The 27,374-nt window shown below is 37.8% G+C and overlaps 6 protein-coding genes across 7 annotated transcripts; 2 read left to right on the plus strand and 4 right to left on the minus strand.

Annotated features, from left to right (window-relative positions):
• Positions 1–2,290: 2,290 nt before the first annotated feature.
• On the minus strand, positions 2,291–5,319 carry LOC126798215 (proteasome subunit beta type-7-A). Its single transcript, XM_050525106.1, has 9 exons — positions 5,241–5,319; positions 4,220–4,382; positions 3,960–4,101; positions 3,735–3,831; positions 3,558–3,627; positions 3,355–3,459; positions 3,125–3,223; positions 2,941–3,028; positions 2,291–2,655 (listed from the first exon to the last, which is right to left on the minus strand). The coding sequence occupies exons 2-9, from the start codon at positions 4,361–4,363 to the stop codon at positions 2,579–2,581; spliced, it is 822 nt and encodes a 273-aa protein (XP_050381063.1). The 5' UTR covers positions 4,364–4,382; positions 5,241–5,319; the 3' UTR covers positions 2,291–2,578.
• Positions 5,320–7,460: 2,141 nt separating this feature from the next.
• On the minus strand, positions 7,461–9,836 carry LOC126799884 (cytochrome P450 724B1). Its single transcript, XM_050527148.1, has 9 exons — positions 9,723–9,836; positions 9,292–9,616; positions 8,982–9,134; positions 8,588–8,845; positions 8,357–8,446; positions 8,257–8,281; positions 7,933–8,040; positions 7,690–7,801; positions 7,461–7,606 (listed from the first exon to the last, which is right to left on the minus strand). The coding sequence occupies exons 1-9, from the start codon at positions 9,812–9,814 to the stop codon at positions 7,483–7,485; spliced, it is 1,287 nt and encodes a 428-aa protein (XP_050383105.1). The 5' UTR covers positions 9,815–9,836; the 3' UTR covers positions 7,461–7,482.
• Positions 9,837–12,905: 3,069 nt separating this feature from the next.
• On the plus strand, positions 12,906–14,071 carry LOC126797451 (uncharacterized). The gene is made up of 2 exons (XM_050524078.1): positions 12,906–13,412; positions 13,745–14,071. Exons 1-2 carry the CDS (start codon positions 12,906–12,908, stop codon positions 14,069–14,071), a joined length of 834 nt encoding a protein of 277 aa, XP_050380035.1.
• A 1,236-nt stretch (positions 14,072–15,307) lies between these two features.
• On the plus strand, positions 15,308–17,414 carry LOC126797505 (28 kDa ribonucleoprotein, chloroplastic-like). Its single transcript, XM_050524133.1, has 4 exons — positions 15,308–15,850; positions 15,956–16,057; positions 16,268–16,549; positions 17,060–17,414. Exons 1-4 carry the CDS (start codon positions 15,398–15,400, stop codon positions 17,129–17,131), a joined length of 909 nt encoding a protein of 302 aa, XP_050380090.1. The 5' UTR covers positions 15,308–15,397; the 3' UTR covers positions 17,132–17,414.
• Positions 17,415–17,546: 132 nt separating this feature from the next.
• Positions 17,547–21,355, minus strand: LOC126797504 (transcription factor GTE6). Of its 2 annotated transcripts, none has more exons than XM_050524131.1 (8): positions 21,243–21,355; positions 20,661–20,710; positions 20,120–20,552; positions 19,535–19,726; positions 18,806–18,895; positions 18,593–18,651; positions 18,144–18,294; positions 17,547–18,015 (listed from the first exon to the last, which is right to left on the minus strand). In XM_050524131.1, exons 3-8 carry the CDS (start codon positions 20,534–20,536, stop codon positions 17,944–17,946), a joined length of 981 nt encoding a protein of 326 aa, XP_050380088.1. In that variant the 5' UTR covers positions 20,537–20,552; positions 20,661–20,710; positions 21,243–21,355; the 3' UTR covers positions 17,547–17,943. The 2 variants fall into 2 exon arrangements, with proteins under 2 accessions (XP_050380088.1, XP_050380089.1); XM_050524132.1 differs by having other exon boundaries at positions 17,547–17,828; positions 17,914–18,015; positions 20,120–20,710.
• Positions 21,356–24,653: 3,298 nt separating this feature from the next.
• Positions 24,654–27,302, minus strand: LOC126797452 (uncharacterized). The gene is made up of 6 exons (XM_050524080.1): positions 27,157–27,302; positions 26,361–26,755; positions 26,043–26,270; positions 25,873–25,965; positions 25,395–25,508; positions 24,654–24,974 (listed from the first exon to the last, which is right to left on the minus strand). The coding sequence occupies exons 2-6, from the start codon at positions 26,751–26,753 to the stop codon at positions 24,654–24,656; spliced, it is 1,149 nt and encodes a 382-aa protein (XP_050380037.1). The 5' UTR covers positions 26,754–26,755; positions 27,157–27,302.
• Positions 27,303–27,374: the final 72 nt, after the last annotated feature.

Raw genomic sequence — 27,374 nt, forward strand, 5'->3', positions numbered from 1 at the left:
TGTTGGAAACTCATTTCTTATCTTATTGTAATGATATTCTATACCTTCTAGCGCAGACAAGGTATATGAATGATTGCCAAGTGAGTATTAACTTTCTTTTCTTTTGCTGGTACGTACAAGGTACGTACTCTTCTCTTTTCCTTTGGGAATAGCACGTCACAATTCGTAGATCCCTATTTTAGCTAGGTTCGAATTCTATTATTTACACGAGTTGTTTATCAAAATATTATTTAACCCAAACCAAAAAATCGAATGGATGTTTAGCCATCTTCTATTTGGATTGGGAATCGAATGTTTTGAGTCTGTTTTGCTCGATTGTTTAAATATAGGAAGACGGTTTGCCCTAATATAAGAAGAGCAGGAAGCAAAAGAAAAGGCCGATCCTGATATAAAGAGATGTTTTGCAGTAGTGTTATGGTTGTTGGATCCCGATCCAAGCCAAGACTGTGGAGTAGCTGTTACACTAGTAGCAGCAGCAGCAGCACATTGGCAGAAACCATAGCCAACATTGAACAAGTCCTCATCGAGATCCTAGCTCGCTTACCAGTTCCATCTCTAATCCGCTTCAAATGTGTCTCCACGTATTGGCAGTGTCTCATCTCCAGCCCCAAGTTTGTCACCGCTACATTCTCCTAAATTCAAGAAACTCCCCCAGCTCCGGTGTTTTTGCCGGCGAGTTTTCTTTCATCCCTATTACCCTTTATCATGAACGTTCTCCTCTTATTTTCGCCGGAAATTCATGTGATGGCCCCTGTATTTGTCCACTCTAGCTATGGCCTCTCAAGTGAGGCGATATGTATGGATACATCCCTATATATTGTTGTCGATCCCACAACCAACCGGGCATCAAGTTTTGGAATTCCCCCAGAGGTAGAAATGGAATGTATCATTGGTTGCGGTTTGGCTTTTGATCCTTACAGATCACCTCATTACAAGGTCCTGTATTTTCACACCACTCGCAAAGCAAATGATTACCAAATACATGTATATTCATCCGAGACTAGCTCAAAGTTGGAAGCTTGTAAGTTCTTCTTTCAGTTGAACCCTGTTTAGGTAAATAAATTCCAAGTGTTGGAGATGCCGAGAGACTACTATCAAGTATTACGAAAATGATATTAATTCTCTTATTAGACGAAAATGAAGGTGAGGGAATTTCTTCATTGATCCATTTTTCATGTTGAATTTGGAGGGATATGTGTTCATAATGAATGGAACAAGTGCGTGCATATCGTACTTTTGTGAGTGAAATATAAATTACAAACATGCTGGAAGATTTCTTCCGAATGTAAAAGTATAGCCCTTTCTCCTAGCTTAGACTAGTCCCTCAATTTGTCACGTATGTGATTGATCTAGTGGACCATGTAGCCCTCCCAGCAGTTGAGAGACCTGTGGTTGGGTGTGGCTAATCCCAACGAGCTTCCTTATGTTGCAGAGTACTCTGTAACATATAGGTGAGGGGCTCATTTTCACATACTTCACAAAACCATTTTCAATCTTACTTTAATTATCTCTAATACCTCATACATCCAAGTAACTATCACATGATAATATCAAACACTAAAACATACTAGGAGTAGATATAGGCTTGAAGTGCATGCAAATTGTGAATATAAAACTGAAGTCATCATAGTTTCATTTTAACCATCACCATTATGTTCCCGGCCTATAATGAATGAACCAATAATGAAGACGTGTTCATATCAATATTTGACTACGTACATTGATCTCTCCACTCTTGTTGTAGTATATCACGAAAGTTCACACAGCATATGAATATATAGTTATCGTTAAGATGATAGTTAAATAACAACGTCGGATACCATGGTACGGTGCTTCCTTATTCCATTTTATGTGACGGTTCGACATGGCTTCAAGCATCCACATCTATCTGATTATCACCATCTGGATGAATGCTTGATTTCTCAACAAATGCGTGCTGCTTTAATACTTCAATATTGCAGTATTTGTGTACATTGGTTACTAAACCGTGATAAATCTTTCAAATGCTTACTGATTTTGAAGCCTAAATCAGAATATTGTTGCTCCGAAAATGGTTATATGTCAAGAAAATAAGAGAACAGAGACTAAAGTCATTGTTGAAACTCATTTCATATCTTATTGTTATGGCAATTTTCCTTCTAGCACAAACAAAGTGGTAGCATATTCTGTCATTACTATCCAATAACCAAAAGCCATGCCAAGTGCTATACTCTTCCCTTTACTGTCTTTTTAAGAAACGGAAAATTTAACCATGATAACAAAAGAGGATTGGAACCCATGCTTTTGAGTGTAGGAGCCAGCCATGCACTGGTGATATTCGTCCCCAAAAATAACAAAACTAATATCAGAACCTCAGTTTCAGGAGGTCACAAGCTATCCAATAGTATAACATAACACATCAAAGCACAACAAATTGTGGTATCTGCCATCCAATAGAACATGAAGTGCTGATCAGAACAGCAGAACTCTATAAAAGAGGAAAGTTCTATTTAGTTCAGCAAGGAATTAAATTAATACTTGAAGACCCACTTAGAAAACAAATTCAGAAAAAGTTGGGATCCATTTCTTAGGATAGTTATCATTCTTCCATTGCGTCTCCAACTTCAATGACTTCCACCTTCTCCTTCAAAGGTGTAACTTTGGTTACCAGAACCTCTGCAAGAAAGAAAGCACAGAAAAGTAAAGCCTGTTACCGAAAAACTCCACAGGTAAAAATAAAGCAAATATGGAAGGGAACAACAGATGCATGAAGAGGCATAATGCCTATGTGATAATAGCAGAGGCAAACCAAAAGTTAACATGATGTGAAGACATGAGTTTCCTATATGAGAGACATGACAAATGATGGTAGCTTTTATTAAACGAAAGTGGTGTATGACACTGATTAAACAATTTGTGGTCATATCATGAAAAATAAGGTGACGGAAGTTTTATGCTAACCTGTCTTCTTGGTGAATGAGTATTCTTTGGGGCTGATATAGGTTCGAGGGGTAGGCTTCAAATGGTTCCGCAGAAATTCTTTATTGCCCTGAACCCGCACAAATACATAAAAGAGTTTACATTAGCACTAAATTATCACTTTATAATTTCCAGAAAAGGTGACTACTAGTGAAAACCAACAGACCTTAGTTATTACACAGATATCGACATTGCTACCACTTCCCAAGTCATTGAATATACCAGAGCAAATAGCCTCTGTAACAAGCTGCACCCCTTCATCTCTCTGCATCAAAGAACACAAACAGGAAGTTAGAAAAACCTAAAAGTATACAGTGCATTGCCTGTAATCTAAAACAAAGATATCATGAACTAGCATTTCCAACTGTGACTTCAGAAAACAAACAGGATCCTTACAGTCAGGCCTTCTTTGTACTTGGACTCAAAGATGGCCATAGCAGCAAGTGAGCCAGAACCCATAGTGGCATAAGGGAGTGTGTCAGTCGATCCATGCGGATAAATCTGCCATATTGGGTGAGAACAATTGCCACTCATCAGATTTTTCCAGCCAAAAGAAAACAGCATTGTTACATCCACCTTTCTGAAGCAATAAAGCTTACCGTGTGCAAATGAGGGCCGGTGAAATCAACACCCCCGAGCACCAATGCAGCCGAGACGTGACCTTGGTAACTAAATAAATAGATGTATGAGTAAGAATAACGTTGTGCTTATAAAAAGGGAATGTACCTAAAAGAGCTAATAAATGCAGGAAATACTTGAGAGAGATTAAACTCTACCTGAAAAGATGTCTTTTGAGGTATGTGAGGGCAGTCACAACTCTAGATTCCCTACCAGTATGGTAACGGTGCAACTGCAGCTGTGAGCTGACCATGTCTAGAAAAAAAAAACAGAACAGCAGCAGATTAAGAACAAAATTTATGATGATACTTTGAGAAATCATCATGTGACTCTAAACAGATGGATATAAACATATCCAGCAGTATACAAATCCTAATATTTACCTGTAACTGCCTCAGTATCAGCAGCAGTTCCTGCCCCACAGCAATATATATTTGGCGCCATGTAATGAATTTTCTCACAGTTTTTATCGCACACAATTGACCCGGAGGTGGCCCTGGTATCAGCTCCAAGAATGACACCGTCCTAAACACAATTCGAAAAGGAAAAGTTCAATACAGTACATCTCAAAGAAATCTATTGTTTGAATAAGAACAAAGAAATAATTGACTCACACGATTGTTAAATAAAAAAACAGCCGTACCTGAAAAATTAACCCAACAATGGTGGTTCCCGTCTTCGTAAATGGAGGTAGCTGAACCCCATTCTTTGAAAGCATAGCATTTCTTTTACACAGATCAAAGCTAAATCCACCCTTGGGAGGAACATCAATGGCTGATTTTGCCATCTTATAGTGTCAAACAAGCCTGCAAACAAATTATATTTTCTAATCAATTTCCTGACCTGAACCATATACCATTCCATTTCTCCAAGCATAGGAACACAAACAAACACAGATTATTCCACCTGAATTAGTTACTAAACTACTCAACCTCAAGCAAAACAAAACAGACTCAATTGGAGCTATTCTTGGAAAACAAACAATCCATTCAAACACTTGGTTAACCATTTACTGAGAAAAGTAATAGAGGACTTCAGTTTTCACACATACAGATACCAAATTTATACAGTACTCTACATATTGAAAAGAAACCAATAGCAATAAAATCAGAGAACATCAAATACGATTTAAAATCAACAGATACAAGCAGATAAGAAGAAGCAAAATCAAAGCAATACTGATACGGTTAGAACTAGCTTTAAAAACTCATTGTGTCCCAAACACAAACTCATTCAACCTTCACTTTCCTCAGAAACATTCAAATCACTACTCAAACAACCCAACTTCCCATAAGGATCAACCAACTCAGTCCCATATAAACACACTCAACTACCTCCCATTACTATCAACATACCCATGAATTTGCTTGCCCCAATATACAGACTCCCTCTCATTCATCGCATTACACGCACCCACACACGGTTCAGTCATTTCATCAAACACCTTCCGTGCCTCAATACAAGCTCACAAACATTAATGGGTCTCCCCTAATACCCACCACAGAGCTATATCAACCCAATTACTCTAAGCTTTCGATTCCACAAAACCCAGCTACAGAGTTCGGCAAAAACCCTAAATCTAAGAAATAGCTCAAGCTTCAAACTTTTCGAATAGTCGTAGCTTTTAGTAAAAATCCAAATCGAGAGAGTGAGATTAGGGTTACCTGAAGATGATGAGTAGTCGGAGATCGAAGCCCTCGGTTTCTTCTATCAGGGATTTGATTTCAGTCTCCGTCTCTATTTTACTGAGTGTTTATAATTTAAACAAATATGAATAACGTTTTGGACAAGAAAGTATCTCCACTTTGGGCCTCCAACAGTATTGGGCTACAGCCCAGTTTCGGCCCAATTGCGACTATGGAACATTGGATCGTAAAATCTAATCGCATCATGATATTAATTCCTTTTCCCTAACTATATAGGAATAATTGAACATGTATACATACACTGGTATGGTCCTTCCAAATATTCATATCAGCTAGCTAGCGAATTTGGAAGAAGAAAAGCACGTCGTGAATGAATCTTGTAATGGCCGTAAACAACGTAGATCTATCTGAATTACGAAACCTTGCAATCCATGAAATCCTAACCCGTCTTCCCACCAAAACCGTCGTGGGCGTGAGGTTTCTTTCCAAGGAGTGGGAGGGTATATTGGCCTATGTTCCTACATTAGATTTTGACGAGGGTGGCGACGATGACGACGAACCGGAGCACCATAAGTTCGTCAACATGTTAGAGAGGTGTGTGGTAGTATGCAACAATTTCAGAAAAGAGAAACCAGTATTGGATAAGTTTAGGCTTCACATGACGAGCTACTTGTCCAAGGATGCTATCATTGTGACCGAGTGGTTGAGTTATGCATTTGAGAGAAGCGTGAAATTAAGGAGTAGATGTCAGCCTTAGAGATACTAAATCGCAACAGCGAATGAAGGTTATTGGTGGGAAAACAACAAGCACGGCTTGTCAAGGACTAATTTTGTCAATGCAAAGTCTATTAACTTTTCTTAATCTGGAGTATGTCAGAGTAGGACTAAATGATACTTGTAAAAGTTTGGAGCCTCTTCTTCCCTCCTTGAAAGAGATGTCCTTCAAAAATGTGCATTTTGATGGGGATTCTCTCCTACCTAATTGAGGAGTGCCCTGCGATTGAGTACCTGTCCATAAGTTCGTCTTCCATTGGATGCGTTAATGTTAGTGTTTCAAATTCTAGTTTGAAATCTTTGGAAATCAAGCAATGCAAGGCAAGCATGGATTTTATGATTCATGTGCATGCACGAAGCTGCGAGTTTGGAATCTCTTACGATAATTTCACAAAAACCTTATGAATTATGATTATCTTACTCATGTTCTCTTGATAAAATGCTTCAGTTTGAAGTACATTAGCATTGATGCTGGGTACTTGCAAACACTTCATCTAGAAGAGAGTCATGACGTGAATGGCACAATCAATGCTCCAAATCTGGATTATTTTAGCTTCGAAAGTTACTTGGAGTCCAAAATTTCTTTACAAGCTCCAAATTTAAGAAACTGTCGCATCATGTTTTGGGACATTTGGGGTGAAGATTCTAGCTTCAACCAGCTGCCATGGAAATATTTTCCCAAATTGACAGAGTTTCTTAAAGTATTCGGTGGCTCCAAGCGGATGGCACTCTTTGTTCATGATTTCAGGATCTCATATTTCTCAAAGATCTGAAAACCTTGTCATCATCAATATTGCCTAGTGTTGAAACTATCATATTCGCGATGGACACTGTTGTTCCGGTAAATGCGAGGGATAGGGAGGACCTGATGCAGTCGTTGCAGTGGATGGCACCTCTAGCAGAAGTAACCCATTATCAGCGATGAACTGCAGCATTGGATATGTCATACTTAAACTTCAATTCGATGACGATGATAAGAAAATTGAGGTATATATAGAAATGTTGTACCGATCGAAATGGAAACTTTATAGTATCAGTTGACTCATACCCCGTGATCTTTTCGAGCAAGAACAAGGCATAGAGAAAGAGTTTTTAAAATAATTGATAGATCATGTTAGCTTGGCAGTCAAGGCACTAATGAATGTGATCGATCGGATGATTCGTTGATTCGACTGACCATATTTTATACTGTACTGTGAGAAATTATATAAACGTCTAAAGTAATTTGTGACGGATAAATATATTTCAAAATTTGGTAAAATAAAAACAAGAAGTTTGAATTTGATAGTGAACAAAACTCACATAAAGATGGTGGTACTTGATTGAAATAAACCCTGAAATAAAAGCCAACTCACATACTAGTACTTGTACTTTGTGCTATTAGATATATATATATGTATGTATGTAACTATGTATATGTATATGCTTCACTATAGCTTAATACATACGACTCTTATTATTATTTTCTATCCTATAATTTGCAATCTTAGCTCGATCGGGAGCATAATTTCATCGAGTCCTTTGCAGCAGGTTCAATCTCTATCAGTAAACCTCTTCGGAATTCAACGTAGGGGTAAGCAAGTGGGCACTCATCTGATTTTGTTTTCCATCTGCAATTGTATACTGGTTGATTAGACCAAATGTGGTTATAGTTACCAGGCTTCAGTAACTAGGTAAATTCTTAGGTGTATACCTATACGTACGGACTAGATGGTGCAGAAAGAAACAAATGACTACTTTAGCGAGCTCAGCTCCTGGACAAAGCCTTGCTCCTCCACCAAATGGTGTCACTTTTCTGCTCATTTCTTTGAAGTGATTCTGCATATGAAGATCATATATATATATATATATATATGAATGTCGAAGATCAGTATATGTATGTGATCTAGAACTCTAGACAAAAATTATTCAATTGAAGTTAGCGATATACGCACACTAGTCCATCTCGTAGGATCAAATTGTGCCGGATTATCATGAAGGTCTGGATCCACATGTGACGCGGTGAAGATGGGAAGAACCTTCCATCCAGACGGTATAATTATCTCTGTAGTTCAGAATCTCTTCAGATCAGAAACCAATTCAAATCAAATATTATGTGTACGTTAACACCATAAATTAATGAATATAATACACCATATACAGAGGAATTTAACTAGCTGCAACAGTTTTAACTGAATGATCGAATAACTGTTGAACTGCAATCAACCTTTAAATTTCACATCTTTAAGAGATTTCCTGTGAACAAATTTGACGACATTGCCACATCTCATGGCTTCACAAATAACCTGAGAAATGAGAATATTAGGTTTGTAAACGTTAATTTACTGAAATATATATCATCCTGCATTATATTTACGTACATGGTGAGAGTACTCCATTTTTTTGTAATCTTCCCAGTCTAAGGGGGTGCTCTCATTCTTTTTGTTTTCCCTTATAGCTTCGTGTTCTTCCTGCCGACAGTTTGAAATAATTAATTGATTAGCAGATGCAACTATAGGTAATTACTAATTAGCAAAAGCATATTGCATATACATACATATTATAGATATATATAGACCGTATGCATGATATATGCAAGTTAATTATGTCACCTTTAATTTGGCTAAAGCAATTGGCGAATGATGAAGAAAGTAGACAATCAAGGCCATGAGTGTGGAGGTTGTCTCGTACCCTCCCAGCATTATGTCCAACATAATGCTAACTATTTCATCGTCGTTTAGGCTTTGTTTCAACAGTATCGCATCTAAAAAGTCTACTTCTCCTTCTTCTATTTCTTCAAGCTCTTCGCGTCTCCGTTTTCGCCTTTCTTCCATAATGTCCTTCACGCATGAAGAAAGCCGTGCTCTAGCCTGATTGATAGAGTGCAAATCACAATAATAAAAGGAGTGAGTTTCTTTTGTAAGACAATCAACATCAATTTTTGTATATACAGGCATATCAGATTTAGCTTAATGAGTACGTACAGATGCAATCATTGATTGGTACCTTAACAGCCTTAGCATAAGCGGTTCCGGGGAGATTTATCGGCAGAGAAAGAAAGCCTCTCATGTAAGTTTGGAAATCTTCTAAAATCCTCGACGCTAACGTCTCGTCCGGGTTAACACTCAGGAGGTGCTTCACCATGAGACGAAGGGTGAACTGCAATGAGCATACACGTTGATCTATTAGAAAGCAAACATGTTAGGAGGGAGTTATAATTGGTTATGGTCCTTATGGAGTTGATCTCCTCCGATTTTATACGTCTAAAAGGCTTGTAATTAGAGAATTGATATCTTGAGACTAGTGTTCACTGTACAGCTTTAGCTTCTTTGTAGAAAGAAACTTCATTCTGGCCACTCCACGAGTCCATCATGGAGATTGAGAGCTTCTCGATCCAGTGGAGAAAATGGGGCGAGGACTTGGAAGAGGCGATGAAGCTGACGCCAACATTCCTAAGCTTCCGGTGAAGGTCACCGGAGACGATGAGCAAAGAGTACTTCCCAAGAATGCCATGAATGGGTTTGGGGTAGCTTGCTTGGAAGAGCTTCTCTTCATTTTGAAGAACGAACATGTTGAGCTCAAGGTCGCAGGAAACTATGGTCGGCGAACCAAATAGATGCGACTTGAAAACCTTCCCATACCTGCACACAGGATATATAATATATTAATACTACATCATACATATATGTTAACAAAACTTTGATGAAGAAGAAAACGAAAACGAAAACAAATGATCGATATGATGACCTAGAACAGTGTTGTTGCAGAAAGGTTCCGGGAGAACCCGAATAATGAGGCTTGAGGAAGTGAAGAGTTTCACCGAAAAGCGGCCACCCCATGTTTCCCGGCGGTAAGTTTTTTGCGGCGAGATCAGAAAGCTTTTCATCTCTACTTGGAAACAATCTGATGAGAAGAATATAGGCCAGCGTTGATAGTAGTATAAGCAAGAAAGATAATAAAAGAGGGGACAATCCATCCATTATTGCTCCTTTGGGTGCATGAACTGTTTGAGTACTACTAAGCATATTACATATATATAGGCTTACACTTTCTATATCTCATGCATGGACGGTAATGTCTTTCATATAGAAAAGTATCGCATGTTTGAGATTCTAGCTACGTTCAGATAGTGTTCCAAATCCTTCAATTTATTTTGTCTTGAAGGTGATAGTACAGGATGTATAGTAGGTATATGTATTGCAGATTTTAACTCGAAATTAAAAGAGAAAGTGCAACTTTTGCCATTTGGTGCGTAAGTGTAAGATTAGGAAGATGGTTCCTATTGCAAGGCAATAAATCCTTCGATCTATTATCCTGAAGAACTAATTTCCTTTCTCATTTTCAACATTAATTACACTTTCTTAACAAAAATTAATGTATGTTTAGATCTTTCGTCCATTACATTTTTAGTTATTGATTTCAATATTCCTTATTATTCTCAAACAGATTGGTTCCTACATTCATATCCTTCCCGAACGCAATCGAACAGCTTTACTAAAAAAATCCAACCAAACAAGAGTTTTGACCGCAAGTTTCTTTTGGGTTCATCTTTAAAAGAATTTTTTTACTTGCGGATTATGCATTTATGATGATATGGAGGCAACAAAACTTTAATTCAAAATTGCTCGTTACTTTGATAGTTTGATGTGTTCATAGCTCGTTTTTGATGTAGGCAATTTAAGTTTTTCATGTGGGTCTTGCTGGTAATGTAACTTTTTTTATATTTACGAATTTGACGCCTGATGGATTAAAAAAAATGAAGATTGAAGAAGAAGATAAATTTAGGGAATGAGTTCTTGATTATAAAGTGCCTAGTTTTATTCGCATTTTTTTTTCGTGTTAGTAATTGAAGAGGAAAATGTAACTCGAAGTCCATTTACTTATGATCGTGAACTTGAAGGTTTCTTATATAATTATCTGTAAGACCGTTCAGCATGCCATGAGTAAATCAAATGGTCTAGCCAATGCATATGAGGCAAAAACTAATCATAAGATATGAACTAGATAGCTAGCTTGTATCAAGATTATATATATAGCTCCACTAACCCTTTTGTTGTTCGCTACCCCCATATTGGACGTATTTTAATTCCTAAATTTAAAGAGATACAAAATGATTTCGAGCACATTAATTCAACTTCACACATACAATCAGATATATACTAAACATTCCCCACTCTTTAGCATCGCCTATTTTTGCTTCGAACATTAGTTATATTTTGTAGAAGAATTATGAAAGGTCCCAAGTTTATAGGTAGAAAACGGCAATTGGTTCCCTAAAGCAATAGCAACGTAATACACACTCGGTTGAAAAATTAATCACTTTCGAGAGCTACACACTTATAATTAGCAACGAAACTTTGACAATATTTGTTTAAGATTGGTTTGTTTGGATGTGGATGTTTGGAATAGAAACCCGACCAAAGTCGAGACTAATTGCTTGTAGTAATCATTCGTATTCTTCCAAAACCATAAAAATGGGGTACGGCCCCTTATATGAAGCATTGTGAATGAACTAATTAATGAGACAAAGGAAAGGAGATCAATTCAATCTAGTGTGTCTAAACTTTTTCCGAGTGTGCATGGAGCACGTGCAATTAAGTCGATCAATTAGATTTGGATGGTTGGCATGCATCTAGAAATCCCTAGCTGGATTACATTTTAACTGTTAATCTTGGCTTATTATGTCTATTAACTTTTAATATGAAATTTCTTTGATTTGTGATGTTTTGAAATGAAGGACCATATGTTTATATATGATGCATGTATATATAAACTTTTGATCTGAAAGTTCACTTTACAATATAATGTGAAATGCGAATTACGTGTAAGTGAATGCGATAAGACGATTTGATGTTTTTCTAGACGAATTTGAGTTGGGAAGATTTTCATCAGAGAAAATAAGAAAGAATTACGTGTAAATGAATGCATGGGGTAAAGTGATTTTGATGTTTGATCTTCTTCAATTAGTGCCATCCAATCTAAAAGTAGTGGCGGAAGCAGAATTTAGATTGGGGGTCGAGACTCGAGATATCAAACAAGATATAGTATCAATGTTAGTTTTAGCAAGTCTTATGTTACGTACTTGATATAGCCTAACACACATTATTAAGTTTTATTAATAAAACAATTGACTTCTTAAAAAAAATTGAATAAATCAGCTCCCACTAATAATTAGTTGTAATATCCATAATTTGAGCAACATTTATGTATTTCTTTCTATGAATCTGGTGTAGTTAGTACACATTAAGTAATATTTGTTCTAAATTATCATCTTTAATTATTCCTTCCTTGTTATTCGCTTTGATCAGGGGGGGTTAGTAAGAAGCAAATTTGCCTACCACCTTTCATTTGCCCACCTTGTACTCACCATTCTATACTCATGTTATGTGTCTTTTCTCAATTGAAAGTTAGATATAATTGAGCAATTGGACACATGACATGAGTTTAGAAGGGTGAGCATAAAATGGACAAATGAAACGTGATCGATAAATTTGTTTCCGGATTCAGTAATGGAATTAACACAACTTTCATCAATTGTATAAGGTATATATATAGTGATTATGGGAAGATTATAAATGTCCAGACCCCTTCAAGCTTGTATGTAACGCCACTGTCTAGAAGTATTCCTCATACCGTTGTGTAAGCACTAGGATTGTTTGGCTCCAAAACTCAGTTTATTTCATGTTTATATTAATTCTTGAGTCGACATGTATCAATGAAATTTTGTTTTCATTTCTTGAAGTCTGATGATTTTAGCGTTCAATTTTGTCATATATTTCGTTGCTTGAGAAATCGAGTAGCGAATTCACTCCATTTTTCGTGGTTGGGAGTCAAGACAACACTAGTTAGCTTCAATCATTCTTTACCAATCGACCTATAGGCTATCGCTCTACCATTAACAAGCTATCTTCACTATTCATCTTCAAAGACATGGTCACCATTCATTCAAACCTCAAGCCATGGCATCAGTCCATGACAAGCAACCTGCAGCACTACTCGCACACCACCGTCTCTCCTCTATTCACCACCAAACTTAACCCTTCAAGAATTTCATGCACTTCTTCATCAGAAAAGAATGAAACTTCCCCAGCAGGCAGAATCAAGCGCCTTGTTCTTCCTCAAGACGGCAGAACCAAGCTCAATACTTACCCGGACAGAGACTTCTATGCCTATCCGCGCTTCGTGACCCATGTCGACGATGGCTTCATTTCCACATTGACCAATCTGTATAGAGAAAAGTTGAGACCCGAGTCAGAGATCCTTGATCTCATGAGCTCATGGGTTAGTCATCTACCGAAGGAGGTACAGTATAAGAAAGTCGTGGGACATGGCCTAAATGCCCAAGAGCTTTCCAAGAATCCTAGGCTGGATTACTTCTTCGTCAAGGATCTGAATCAAGATCAGAGTCTCGAGTTGGAAAGCTCTAGTTTTGATGCTGTATTATGCACCGTTAGCGTTCAGTATCTTCAACAGCCCGAGAAGTTACGTATATATATACTAACGTACTGAAGATCGACGTGTCTTTGTGTATATTTACCATTTCAGAAGCTTCTGGCCGGCGATCTAAGATATTTCTTGAGCGACATTTGTTACCTGTTATTTATTTTGCTTAATACATTTGTAGCCACATTGTTATTGAACTCTATGACATGTATTTGGAGGGTGTATTGAGTCGTAGGTGTATACGTATAGCAGTAGAGAAAATAAGAACTTTACGTACTCAATTGATTCTTCACATTCGCATCTAATTATGTACGTTTGTATGACAGGTGTTTGCGGATGTTTTCCGGGTTCTAAGACCAGGAGGGGTGTTCATAGTGAGCTTTAGCAACCGATTGTTCTACGAGAAAGCAATTGGGGCATGGAGAGATGGGAGTGCGTACAGCCGAATACAGTTGGTAGTGCAATACTTTCAATCTGTGGAAGGGTTCACAAAAGCTGAAGTCGTTAAGAAATTACCGGATGCCGATGGTACCAAGAGTCGTCAATCACCATTCGGTTGGTTTATGGGTTTGCTTGGATTGCTCTCCGGGTCTGATCCCTTCTATGCAGTCATAGCTTACAAGAACTTCAAACCTATATATGAAACAGAATGATGGACTAAGCTGCTGAAGCGTATGCGGGCACAGAGGTGTGTGTGTGTGTGTGTATATATATGCATGTGAATTCCGGCAAACAAAGTTGATTCTGTACCACCTACGTATGTAGTTCATACTACGTCGATCAAGTGATCAAACAATGATATTAACTAATTATGCCACTGCCATCAAATCATCAATCAGCTCCTAGAATCGAAATTCCAATGAATCAAATTATGAAAACGTCGACTAATCGATCATAATATGGATGCATGCAAGAAAGGAAACTCGTTAGGGAAAGCCTACCTCGAGCCTGCAGATTGATGTTTTTATTTCCTTCGATCACTTGGTCAATATGGCTTGTGAGAGGGAGACTCCAACCTGTTGGAATTATCGGATGGTATCACTCATTATTGTCATCATAAACTGGAAAGGCTGAACATGAACAATTTGTAGAGCTTACCTGCGACAATGAAGCGACTTGCAATTGATCGTTGTTCTTGTTCGACACATCTTCAATTGACAGAATGAGATTACCAGAGATTTCATATATGCGCATGATTGCGTCAACTTCGAAAATGGAAATAGTTTTTGATGCCAAAGCTTCGGTACGATACGAAATCACGAATTATATCCTGCCTAGTGACCGCCTACACCTGCTTACTGACTGCCTAACCCCTTCACAAACCATCTTTTGACCGCCCAAGTCCTCCTAGCGCCCGCCTATCCCACGGTCCAGCCCCGTCTAGAGTTCGCCTAACAACACTCTAATCCCTTGGGTCAATTGTTGTTCCAAAACAAATTCTTTCAAGATTGATAATGATTATTGTAGTGAACTTGTGTTTCTCGTCATGGAGTTAAAAGAACATTCTCTCATACTCATAATTTTATCAAAAATACAAAATATATTTTACAATTTATACAATAACTTCAATTTACTATCAAGAAGTGTTAGTATGTTATAAATTATAGGAAATTCAATCACTGGTAACACTTTCTACCGTGGATGGGTAAAACCCCGTCTCTCTTTTTCCCCACTAGGTGTTAGAGACTTGCAATGTCTCTTATCAACTTTGGTCTACCATCGGAGAAGTGTGACTTCATAAACCGTACAAAATTTGGTCGTCGGCAAGACTTTCTCCGGTGGATGGTATTTTTACCGTCTCTCTTTCTACCCATCGTTTTACCCTTTTTACATCGTTTTTTTCGTCAAAATGGAAAAATATCTCCTCACCTGCAAATTCACTGGACCATCTTCGCCTCTCATGTAAACCCAACTCTTCTCTCATTCCTTATCTTCTCCCCCTTCTATCTCTTCCACCCTCTTCACTTCTCTCTGCAACCATGTCTTCTGCAACAACCACTGGGTTTCTGAAGCCACTTACAATAGCCGAAACTTGTCTAGCCTCTGTTTCGACCCCCAAAACCCAATACCCTTTTCTTTCATTTCCCTCCAAACCCACCAAGCTCTCAACTCTCTCATGCTCATTCTCTTCATGGCTCTCTCTGAAACACAAGTCTCTGCCGCTCCATGTGGCTCAGACATCGGAATGGGCCCAGCAAGAGGTGGCAGAAGAGGTTTTGGAAACAGAGGAGGTGCCATTAGAGCCAAGTGCAGTGTCTGAAGGTGAAGCAGAAGCAGAAGCTGAGGAGAGCTCTGTGGTTGGTGCGGAAGAAGAGTTCTATCCGGAGCCGCCGGAAGAGGCCAAGCTCTATGTCGGTAACTTGCCTTTTGATGTTGACAGTGAGACTCTTGCTAACACTTTCAATGAGGCTGGAGTTGTTGAGATTGCTGAGGTTAGTTTTGGGGTCTTTTGTTTGGTTTAATGTTGATTGCAGCATTGGGATTATTGTCACATTATGTTCTGTTTTTTTTTTTTTGGTTTTTTTTCGAATTGGTAGGTGATCTACAATAGGGAAACTGATCAGAGCAGAGGGTTTGGGTTTGTGACTATGAGTACTGTTGAAGAAGCTGAGAAGGCTGTGGAGATGTTCAACCGATATGTAAGTGACACCCTGACACATTGCTTTTGTTAATGTAGATTATGAAATTAAGGGGAAATTGTAGAAGAAGTATGCATGTTTGTTTGAATGTTGATGCATTTGGGTATATTACATTGGTTGAATGCGTATTTTGATCGCTTAGCAGACTTGTTGGATTCAAAGTTCTCTCGTATAAGCTGAGTGTTTGAAAGTTCCATTTGTGTCTCACAGGATTTAGGTGGAAGGGCTTTGACTGTGAACAAGGCTGCTCCTAGAGGGTCACGCCCCGAAAGACCACCTAGAGTGAATGAACCTTCTTACAGAATTTACATTGGTAACCTGCCTTGGCAGGTGGACGATTCTCGTTTGGAGCAGGTGTTCAGTGAACATGGCAATGTGGTGAGTGCTAGGGTAGTTTATGACAGGGAAACTGGCCGTTCACGCGGGTTTGGTTTTGTCCAATTTTCTACTGAGACTGAAGTGCAGGATGCCATTGCAGCTCTTGATGGACAGGTATATGCTTGCCTTGATTCGTTGATGTTAAATTTTTCTTGTTCACCCACCTAGTGTGTGCAGAGAAATTGAGAATTGAACTTTGAGGATTCACTGTCCACTAGATAGGACATAATGTTGCAATAGATTAAGTTCATATCAAGGAACATGAATGGATGATGATCCGCCTTTGGTCTTATCTATGCAACATTTAAAGAGCTATAAGCTTGAGTCTGTGCAATGACTTGGATTAGAATTTAGTTTTCAATCCCACAATGCCTTGAATCCCTTGAACGCCTTTCAAACACGGTTCTTCATAACAAGATCTATGCGTTTAGACTCAACGGATCTCACCTTTCTAGTAGTTGACTTCTTGTTTAATGTAGAGCGCCGAGAAAGCTTTTTTCAACTCTATACATATATAGTGAAATACAAACGAGCTGCGAGTCTGCCATATAATGTGATTATGTTTTGCCTTACTGCTAGATATTTATAATTGACAAAGCCCCTAATTCTCCATTGGCTGTGCAGAGTTTGGATGGTAGAACAATCCGAGTGAATGTTGCTGAAGAGCGACCAAGGCGTGGCTTGTTTTCAAGTTAATAAGAATGTTATTGTGAGCCCTTCAAGGATGGTGCCTGGTTTTGCGAGAGGATGTTAGCATTCTTGTAATTTTTCTCTGTATCCACAAGAGAATTTATCTTAGGAAATTTTATGTTCATATAGATAGGCCCTTCTACCTTATGCATCCTCTACATCTCGCCAGCAGCATATCACCAGTCGTTATATTTACTAGGTCCATTGCAATTCTCAGTACCATTACTTTTCATTGTATTGGAACAAATTGTCACCCTGCTTTCAATAGAATTGATTGATTTTCTCACAAGATTTCAAACTTCTGATGGTGTTGTAGATATGATATAACTGACAAGACATGAAGATCCAAAGCAGAAAATTTACATAATCTTTTGTACCCGGAAAGTACAAGAAACCGAAACACATTCTCTCGTGCAGGTCTTGGCGTTAACAACCTGAAATCATCATTCAAATTGCAAAATTTTGATTCCTTAACTTTCAGTAGTCCGTATACAGTAAGACATGTACAGCTTTCCCTGTGATTACAAACTAAACTGTGCAGGACAAAAGAACAAAAATCCTCTTCTAGCATGCATCTGAAGTTGAGTGCTCTAAAACTTATGCACTACTAGGCCATAAATCAAGACCGTCAAAACTACTGGGGTTAATCTACCCAAAATTCTACAGTCAAAACGTAGAATCATCAGCAACTCCTCTCAAGTACCTGTTCTCCCAAATACTGGGTATCAAAATCAGAAAAGAGTAACCATCTACAACTCAAAGCCTTGGGGAAGATACAAGAGAAATACCCGAAAACTGATATCTTCATATAGGGCCTGCTACTTGGCAAGCTTCCTAGCATTCTCAATTGCTTCTACGTAATGAAACAATCTCCATAGTGTTACATTAGACTGCAAGTAAAAGATACAACGGCAGAAAGGAATTGAGACGTTATCTTAGTTCACAGCATCTAATGATAAACTGCTGAAAGCAATCTAAATCACGACAGCTATTTCAATGGTGTGTAATTGCACATTACCTCCTCTTTAAGATCCACATGAACTTCATCAGAGGAATTCGTAAAAGCTGTGTTGCTATTCTGGATAATTTCCATAACACGGTCAAGATTTTCTGGTGGTAACTTCTGAATCAGTTTTCCAAGCTTGTTCTTCTCATAAATGGTCATAGGCCTGGAATTTGAAGTTTTAAGTTCATCAATTGCATGCACGGATGAAGCATTTCTTCTTCCATTCTCATTTTAGATCCAAAATTCCACCAAACAAAATCTACACCCAGGTTATCTCTTAAACCCCATCCTTTCCATGTGAACTATTGTCTACATTTTGATTTCAACTTATAAATATCTCCACCATCTACTTCCAGACACTTATATAAACATCAGACTACCTCATTTTTTCAACTCATGTACAGTGTAAAGCAGCTGGAGCTATCAAATATCAACTCTAAGTGAGCATTATTAATAAATACCTGCACTTGGACATCACACTGTCCAGAATTTTCTCAAGCTGCTGCTCCATGTGCCCTAGCTAAAAAAGAGAAAAAACTTCCGTTCAGATGTAACCATTGTAATATAGGAAGCCTAAAAAGCACATAAAAATTGTTCAGAGCGGAAACAAGGGAAGCTGATCAGATTGTGTAGTAATAAAAAGAGAAGGACCAGAAGGATTTCCAGAAAATTACTTCATTATGATATTGATCAGAATATTTTTTTACCACTTCCTCAACCTGCAAGCTGTTGCTTTCAATAAGGGACTGCAATTCATCATCGACCTGAAGAGTAGAATTGCAGTACAATATGAAGTCACCCATTCGTGCATCAGTAATTGAGAACAGATATGGGTATGAATGCTGCACAAACTACCACCTTTGAGTAACATCTCATCCAGTAGCATAATTTGACCAACACTACCAAGGACTTTGAACCAAAAATTTACTCCTCAACTACCCATTCTCTATCTCAGCATCTAAGGCCAAACCTCATTCTGTATATTTTCATGTTCCTAAGTGAACTCGCAAGCATTTCACAAAGGCTGGGAAAACAAAATGAAAGAAGGCATGTCTTTGAAGGATCTGTGTGTGCAGACTTGTGAAGTGACATAATCCAAAAAATAAGAAAGGCCACTTGAGCAGAGTCCTAAGCAACATTAGAAATTTGACCATAGATTTTTTTTTTTTGGTAATATAGAAATGGAATTCTACGACATATCTAATTCCACCATTTCAAGCTGGGGTTATACACCACTAAGAAAAGGAAAATGACAATGGTAACTAACTTATCCTTTTGATATCAATAATACAAGAGTAGAGGGAAGATGTTTCTTTAGTACTAAGTACTAACTAAGAAACTGAAACCGACTTTAGATATATCTGAGGTATTATACGCCCATATAAGACAAAGATAAAAGATACCTCTCTGTTTGGTTCAGGATCGGTGGGACAAGATAGTGCAGAGAGGCTGCTAGAAGAGCATGAGGATCTCTTTAGTCTCTTAGGTGAAGGTGCTTTCTCTGCATCAACATCACATGCTGCACTGCTTGATAAACACTTTCTGCTCTCCAGCTTAGATTTTAACCTGCTCATTGCTACAGCAGGTTCTATCATCTGCATTTACACATACAATTAGTAGAAACTACAGGATTCCAATAATGAGAAGCTAATGTCATTTTCACAGATTAGGTTGACATAGTGAATGTGGACATATATCAAGTTTCACATTAGCCATATGTGAATAAATATTAACGTAAAATATACACAGAATTCAGTTTCCCAAAGGTTGAGGGATCAGGCAGAAGCCTAGGGATTAGGCGAAAGTGTTGCATACATTCCAGTAAAGTAACATCTAGATCGCTACAAGTCTACCACTTAAGGATCCATTAATTAAAAACATCAACATCATTTTATATAGTTCAAGAACATGAATCTATAACTGTACCTAATCCTTTTTTTTAAGCAGACTCAAAAGCAAAAAATACGCATCCCAGTTCCCCAACATACCTCATCGACTTCTCGTGCAAGAACTTTCACTCCCTGCCTGAGCAACAACCTCAATCTTTCTTTTTTGAAATCTGATAGCTCATTCCCTAGTCTGTCACTAAACAACAAAGCAGACACACCATTACTATGCTCAGTCCTATCCTTGCCTATAACCCCAACATGTCTACTCCGAGATACATCTGAGGAGACGGAAGCAAAAGGTGAAACATCCACACCATTACTATGCTCAATCCTATCCTTGCCTTTAATCCCCACACGTCTACTTTGAGATATATCTGAGTTGTCGGAAGCAAAAGGTGAAACATCTTCATTGCGTGACAACAACTCTACCACCTCGTTTGTATAGTAACCAAAGTAGTCTGGCCCTAATTTTCGGTGTTTACTCGAAACAACCAGATCCTTTTCAGCTTGTGACATAACAACAGAAACGCAACTGCACCAAATAAGTAACCTATATTTATACCACACACGAACGGAATTTCTAAACAAAGAACACTCCAATTATCTTCATCTCAGCCATGTAACAGCCAAGGTCACACACCTTTCCCCGGCATCGAAAGCTCAAATGCAAGAACCCTACCAACTCATAACCTGCAAGCAACTATACAAATCAGCATATCTTTCGACAAAAATAACTGCATTATCTCAAACCAATAGCGTTCCAGCACTCGAGAATCGACTGGAAAAGGCATCAAATTACACAAAATTCAACACTACTACTCAAGAATCATGAACTAAAAACACGTTAATACATGCTCAAAATCGCTCTAGTTTTCCACTCAAGGCTAAAATCAGCATGCAATTTTCATTTATATAAACCCTAAACCCAATCCACAAGAAAAAAATTCGAATTCGAATCAGCTTCCACTCTTCATAAACCCTAGCTCTCCGTTTTTGCTTTCTTCAAAATCCACACAAGAAAACTCGAGAATCAAAAACCAAAACCATTTAGAGCTCGAACCTCCGGCATTGCCTTCTCTATAATATAACGCTTTAAATCATTCAAATATTCCGCTCAATTCCGTCGCCGGAGCTTTTCCGGCGAATCGGACAGTGCCTAAGTCTAGGAAAGCGTAACCAAAATAACGAAAGAAGGAGGCGCAAAAACGAGAGAGAGAATAACCGTGTGTGAATGGCGAGCCGGGGGAGGCGGTGAGCCGGAGACGGAAAAAGAGAATTCCGGGGAACGACGACGTCGTAAAATTTGGAAGCTCCGGAAAGAAAGGTAAAAAAGTGTGACAGATTTTCAGAAAGAGAAGGCAGCTGGGTGATATTTATAGTTACTGCAATTTAAAATTTTTATAATTTACCCAGCCTGCCAAGCTCAACAGTGGGCCGGCCCACATATTTATGCAAAAAAAAAACGAATTGCCAGCCGAATATTCCGTTTTGTTTTTTCAGAGGCTAAATATTCTTCTTCTTCTTCTTCTTCTTCTTCGTGTTCCTTCAAATGGAGAGAAAGTCCTAATTCCCAAGCATACATTGTAAATTTGGCGGGAGCTCAGTGTTTATCAGGAATAAAAAACTAATTCTTTTGCGATTTTAAATATTAGTTTTTCAAACGGTGCTAATTCGATTCCCCATCTCTTTATATTTACGATTTTGTTTATTATCATCGAACATCGTGATTTTTGTATCCAAATAATAGTATTATGGTTTTGATTCTAGGAATTATAGAGATTCAATTACTCTCATCGGCACACTAGAGAGGTTTATAACTAGATCGTTACACTTTATTATAAAATTACAGTAGCAGCGGCACACTAAATATGTTTATAACTAGATCGTCACACTCTATTAGAAAGTTACCGTAACAGCTTATTATTTCTTTTGAATGAAAAAAATAAAGCAATGGGCAGTAGCAGCCCATTACTAGTTGCTAGTGTTAGCCCGATGAGTGCAAACATCATTCGAGATTTAGGGTTTCTCTCGTCTCTCTCATTTCTAAAAGCACCAAAACTACTCTCGTCTCTCCCACCTCCTGGATGGTCTCAAGAGACCGATATGGATTCTAGTGAAAGTGCTTCAGGTGACAGTTTTGCTCTTTCTCACTTGAGTTTTGTTTTGTTCTGCTCCAACTTAGTGACTATTGATTCTGAATTGCTTTGTGGGGATTGATCAGTAGTAGTGGAGAATGGCAGGTAGAGGGGAAAGATAAAGCTAATTTTTGTTTTGAGTTCAAGGGTAATGCCAATTCATGTTTTCACCGTCTTCCTAGACTCTTCAACACAAATTTTGTGGATCAAACTAATGCTCCTTTCGGTTAAACATTGATAAAATCTATGAGAAAATGTGTTTTTTACTACTGTTTTGTTAATGTCTTACATAGGGTTAAAAATTACCAAATTCAGGGACGGGATTAGAAAACAATAGATGATTACTAGGCTGCATAGAAAGAGAGGATTACTTGCAAAGAAAGCAAAATCACTAATAGCTTCTGGAAAGAACAAAGAATATTTAAATAACTTCAAAGAGCCTCTTAGCTTACAAAAGCCTGGCTTAAAGGTTGCAAATATGTTTCCAGCCTCTCTGAAGTATTGGTAACTTTATATTGCCATTTGTATACTGACCTTTAGAGTTCCTTTTGCATTCTGTAAGCCCAAAGAACGTTGGAAGTTCTTGTGGAGTTGTGGACAATTAGCCATGTTATTCCATCTTATTTGTATTACTTGCTGATTATTGAACCTTATGTGCAGGTAGCAGCAGAGAGTTTTGTGTTGTGAGAGACAACAGAGGCAAGCATAATTCAGATGGAGATCTCAAGCCGGCTTCATCTCAATGTACGACCTCCACCAACGTGCAAGTGATTTCAAATATTTCTGAGAAGGGGTATGTTATCCTATTGTTCTTGGGTTTTTTAAGGAGCATTCCTATATTTATTTTTCATTATATGCCTACCAGATTGCCAAAAGATGTTATAGCTTATAGGTGAGTGATGAACAGTTATAATCATTTACTAGAAATGCAGTCTAATCAAGGATAGAATTTGTTCGTCAAATAGTAATAGTACAAAATGTTAAAATGTCAAGGATGTGAGGGTTTCACCAACTCAGAATGCTGTAGGTAATGGTGTTCTTTCACCCATTGAAGTTTGGCCTTTTAGAGAGGGTATCTTCACCTTTTTAAAGCAGTGCGTTACTGCAGCGGTCTGTGTATCCCCTAGCACTGGAGGAAGATTACAAGAAGGTTATCTGAGGAAAGGGTCAGAAGTGGAGATAAATGAAGATAGACATGTGATTTATTACATGAGCAACAGTTTTGAGCAGTTTGTTGGAGAGGAGAGATCCCACATCTAAGAAGTGACAAAGAAAATAAAGCTTATAAGTGGGTGGATAATAACCAATTGTACCAAGGCCTTTTGTGATTAAAACCCAACACCTGTGAGGTGGCTAAGTTGGGACAATATCGGTACAGTTGGTCCACGGGCCACGCTTGTCGCTGTTTAACATGGTATCAGAGCGGGTCCCTCTCCAGTCGCGCCTCCAATCTTTCGTGGGCCTGAGTTGGGTGCCACTACTAGCAAAAAGAGTTCTCACACTGATTTTAATCAGTGAGAATTGAAAGTATTTCACACAGATGTCAGTGTCAGAAAACTATTACACACGGTGCGCATACGGAATGTCTATCGGTGTACTTTGGAGGGGGGGCTAATAGCTATTAGGCACGGATGTTAAAGTCCGTGTGAGTTGTTTACGTGGGTCCCATGAAAATCCACGGTCATACTCAATTTGTCTAACAAGTTTTCAGTGTGAATAAATTGTTTATTCACACTGATATCTGTGTGTCATACTACAATACACTGATATCAATTTATTCACACTGATATCTGTGTGTCATACTACAATACACACTGATATCAGTGTGATGTCCTGAGCTTTATATCCACACTATTTTGTGTGAGTAGTTATAATAGATTTAAAAAAAACATCAATATTGGTCAAATATATATTACCATACTCATATATCTCCATTATATATATATTCAAGTTTTTAACAAGAAAGCAAACAAATTCATAACTCCATCCAAAATATTACATTTAACATTTAGACCAAATGTTTGTAGTTCATTTCATACCAAAATATATATTTTCAAACTAGATTCATTCTTGGATTACAAAAAACACAAGGCTAGTAGTCTAGAATACAATGTTGTTCAAGATGTAACATCACTAAGATTTTCCCCCTTTGAACAACATAATCATTGTCCAAGAATTAAATCCATTAAGATTAACAAAAAATGATCATCTAAAGCAATAAGGTTAGCTATATGAGGTGAGACTAACCATCTTCAACAAGGTTGTGAATCAACATCCCTTTGATACATTATAGGCTGATACATGCCATTGCCATCTGGGGTTGGGATGCATTGTGGAAGTTGTGTCATTGGCTCTACTTGTGGTGCCGTATTCATCTGCGACCAGCCAGCTTCTCTCATCCATTTTCCTATTTCAAATAGAGCTAGCTCTTTCACCTTGGTTGACATTTCAATGGCTTGTTGCTTCTTAAACTCCTCCATCTGTTCCTTTACTCTTTTCTATGTTTCATTCCTCATTCTCTCTTCCCTTTCAGCAGCTTTTTCTCTCTCTTTGTCGGCCTCAATCTTTAATCTTTCGGTCTCCAAGCGATGTTCCTCAAGTTGTGCTTTTAGTGCTTTTAGTGCTTCCACAGTGGAAGAAATACTCTTTTTCTCAGTGTGAATATGTGGAACATCACGCCAACGGACTCCCGCTCCAAGTCCCCTAACTCGATTACGCTTCTCCGGCCCTAAAACTTCTGCGTATATATCTTCCCTAATCTTTGGAGTGATCTCAACATTTAATCTCCTTCTCTCTTCTTCAGCCCTCTCCAAACGTTGCTGCGTTTAAGAAGATATAATTATGGCCACTGACAAGGCAAAACTAGTGCATATTAAAGTTGGTTGAAAACAACACCAAGCTTAAATGGGAAAAACAATTTATATTAAACTTGATACAAAAACTTAAGAAACCTGCAACAGTATATACACAGCAAAAACTTTGTAAAACAAAGCAAGATTGCTATTAAGCACCCGTCAGTGTTCCCAACACATGATGATCAATGAATAAGATAAGCTAAGCCCTCATAAAAACTTTCAGTCAAACAAGGCAGTAAACAATTTTATAAAAAAAGTTTGAACAGATGCAAAAACAAACAAGGCAGTCAAACAAGGTAGTAAACAAGGCAGTCAAACAAGGCAGTAAACAATTTTATAAAAAAAGTTTGAACAGATGCAAACACAAACAATATTAGTTCTCACCACTGCGTTGGCGGACGAAGCATCTACATATTCATTTGTTTTCCCCTTCTTACCATGTGTTAACTTGAATATCTCTATCCTATCAGGTTCTCCCTCAATCCCATTTAGCACTTTCTGCAACACATATATGATACTTTTCAATAAGCATGAAGTTACATAAATTGTAAATTAAAGCAATAGATCAGAAATAAGTTTTAACTAAGATACTCACCCATTCATGAACAATTAATAGAGACATTTTACCTATTAATAGAGCCACAGACTACAATATTATCATATAATTACTATTAATTAATTGAATTTGGCAGATCATTGTGTAAATTAACATAATATATATAAGGATAACTATTCGAGTAGGTACGTACTTCTTATGTGATTAAGACATTTACATGTTACAACTTGCATTGATTTTCTTAATATATAACTGACATACCACTCAATTATTAATTATTTTTGTCATTTTAACTAAGATACTCACCCATTCATGAACAAATGCTGCAAAAGTTCTTGTTCCTGTGCTATGATGCATTGTCCTTTGTGAGCGATTAGAAACATTTATATCAGCCTTGACCTGTTAAGGACAAGTAAATATTCCTCACCCATATATATAGACTACCATAAATATTAAGGAATTTCTTATTTCAGTACCTGAGTATTCTCGTCATCTAAGTGAGTAACAAAAGCTCTCCATTGAACAGGATCAAGGGAATTATCAGGGCATTGAAAACGTGAATCTTTCCCTTTTTCTTTAAGCCAATACACTTTCTTCAAGTGTGCCTTGTGGTGCTTCCAACGATCTGCAAGTCTTTCAAATGCTGTTTTCTTGATTGTTGGCTTCTTAGCAGCAGTTTCAGCCTCAGACCAATCAATTGTCCCCTACAAGAGTTAGTGTTACACAACTAAGTCTTTTGGTTGAAGGATATTTATATCCATAACAATAACATTCTAGATTAGCAGTGCACATACCTCAATCTTTGTCCATACTGGGGCAAGGTCCTCCTCTTCAAAGTGTCGCCAATCCTTGACATTAATTGGGAAATAACCACAGTCAGCTGCCAGGTTACCAAGGTAAATAGAGTATTGTCCACATTTATCCCTTGGCCACAGAGGCACCCCATTCTTCCCCCAAATAACTCGTTCTCTCATTCCACTAGTGCCCCACTTAACAATGGTTTTCCCTCGGCCTCTTTTGACACCCCGCTCATTGGCTTCACTATTTCTGTTTTCAATGGAAACAGCCGATTGAGGGACAAATAACCCACCAACATCTTGAGTCTCACTATCATCAAATTGGACATTATCATATGGTGGTCGTAGAATGTCATCACCTAACTGAAAATCAGTGAAATCTTCGGCCATATCTGGAATTGAATCTTTCAAACAGTCATTAATTTTATATTTTTACAAACAAATGAATGCAATAACATGAACCTCTACATTCAATAAATCACCTCACAGTGTGTGAAGACCACTTTCTAGATCACATAAGCGTATACAAATTCCCAAATTCTACGATATATATATATATATATATATATCCATCTATCTAAATTCCACCTTCCCAACAACATATAAAATTTCCAATTCCAATTATCAAGCATGCTTAACAATAGTTTCTGAATCCCCAATTCTTTTTCAATAACTACATAGTTAGGAATCCACATAGAACAATAATACTTTATGATTCACAAGACCCAGATAATCAACTCAACTCATATGAAAATATAATCGAATTGCCCAGCCAATTTAGAGAATAACATACCCAAAGAACAACGATTTAGAGAATAGCATATACCCAAAACAAGATGCCCAAAATCTTGTTTGTATGGATACCACGACCTCAGATTACTGCAGGAACGAGGATATGATAAAGCTCCTAGTTTCGACTTCCGACTTCCGAGCAAGAATCTGAAGTATTCTCTCTTTGTTCTAGAGCTGGTGTTCCTCAATAAAAGAGTATAGTGGTGTTCCTCAATAAAA

This window comes from Argentina anserina, chromosome 6, assembly GCF_933775445.1.
Source record: "Argentina anserina chromosome 6, drPotAnse1.1, whole genome shotgun sequence".
In the NCBI taxonomy this organism is placed as follows: domain Eukaryota; kingdom Viridiplantae; phylum Streptophyta; class Magnoliopsida; order Rosales; family Rosaceae; genus Argentina; species Argentina anserina.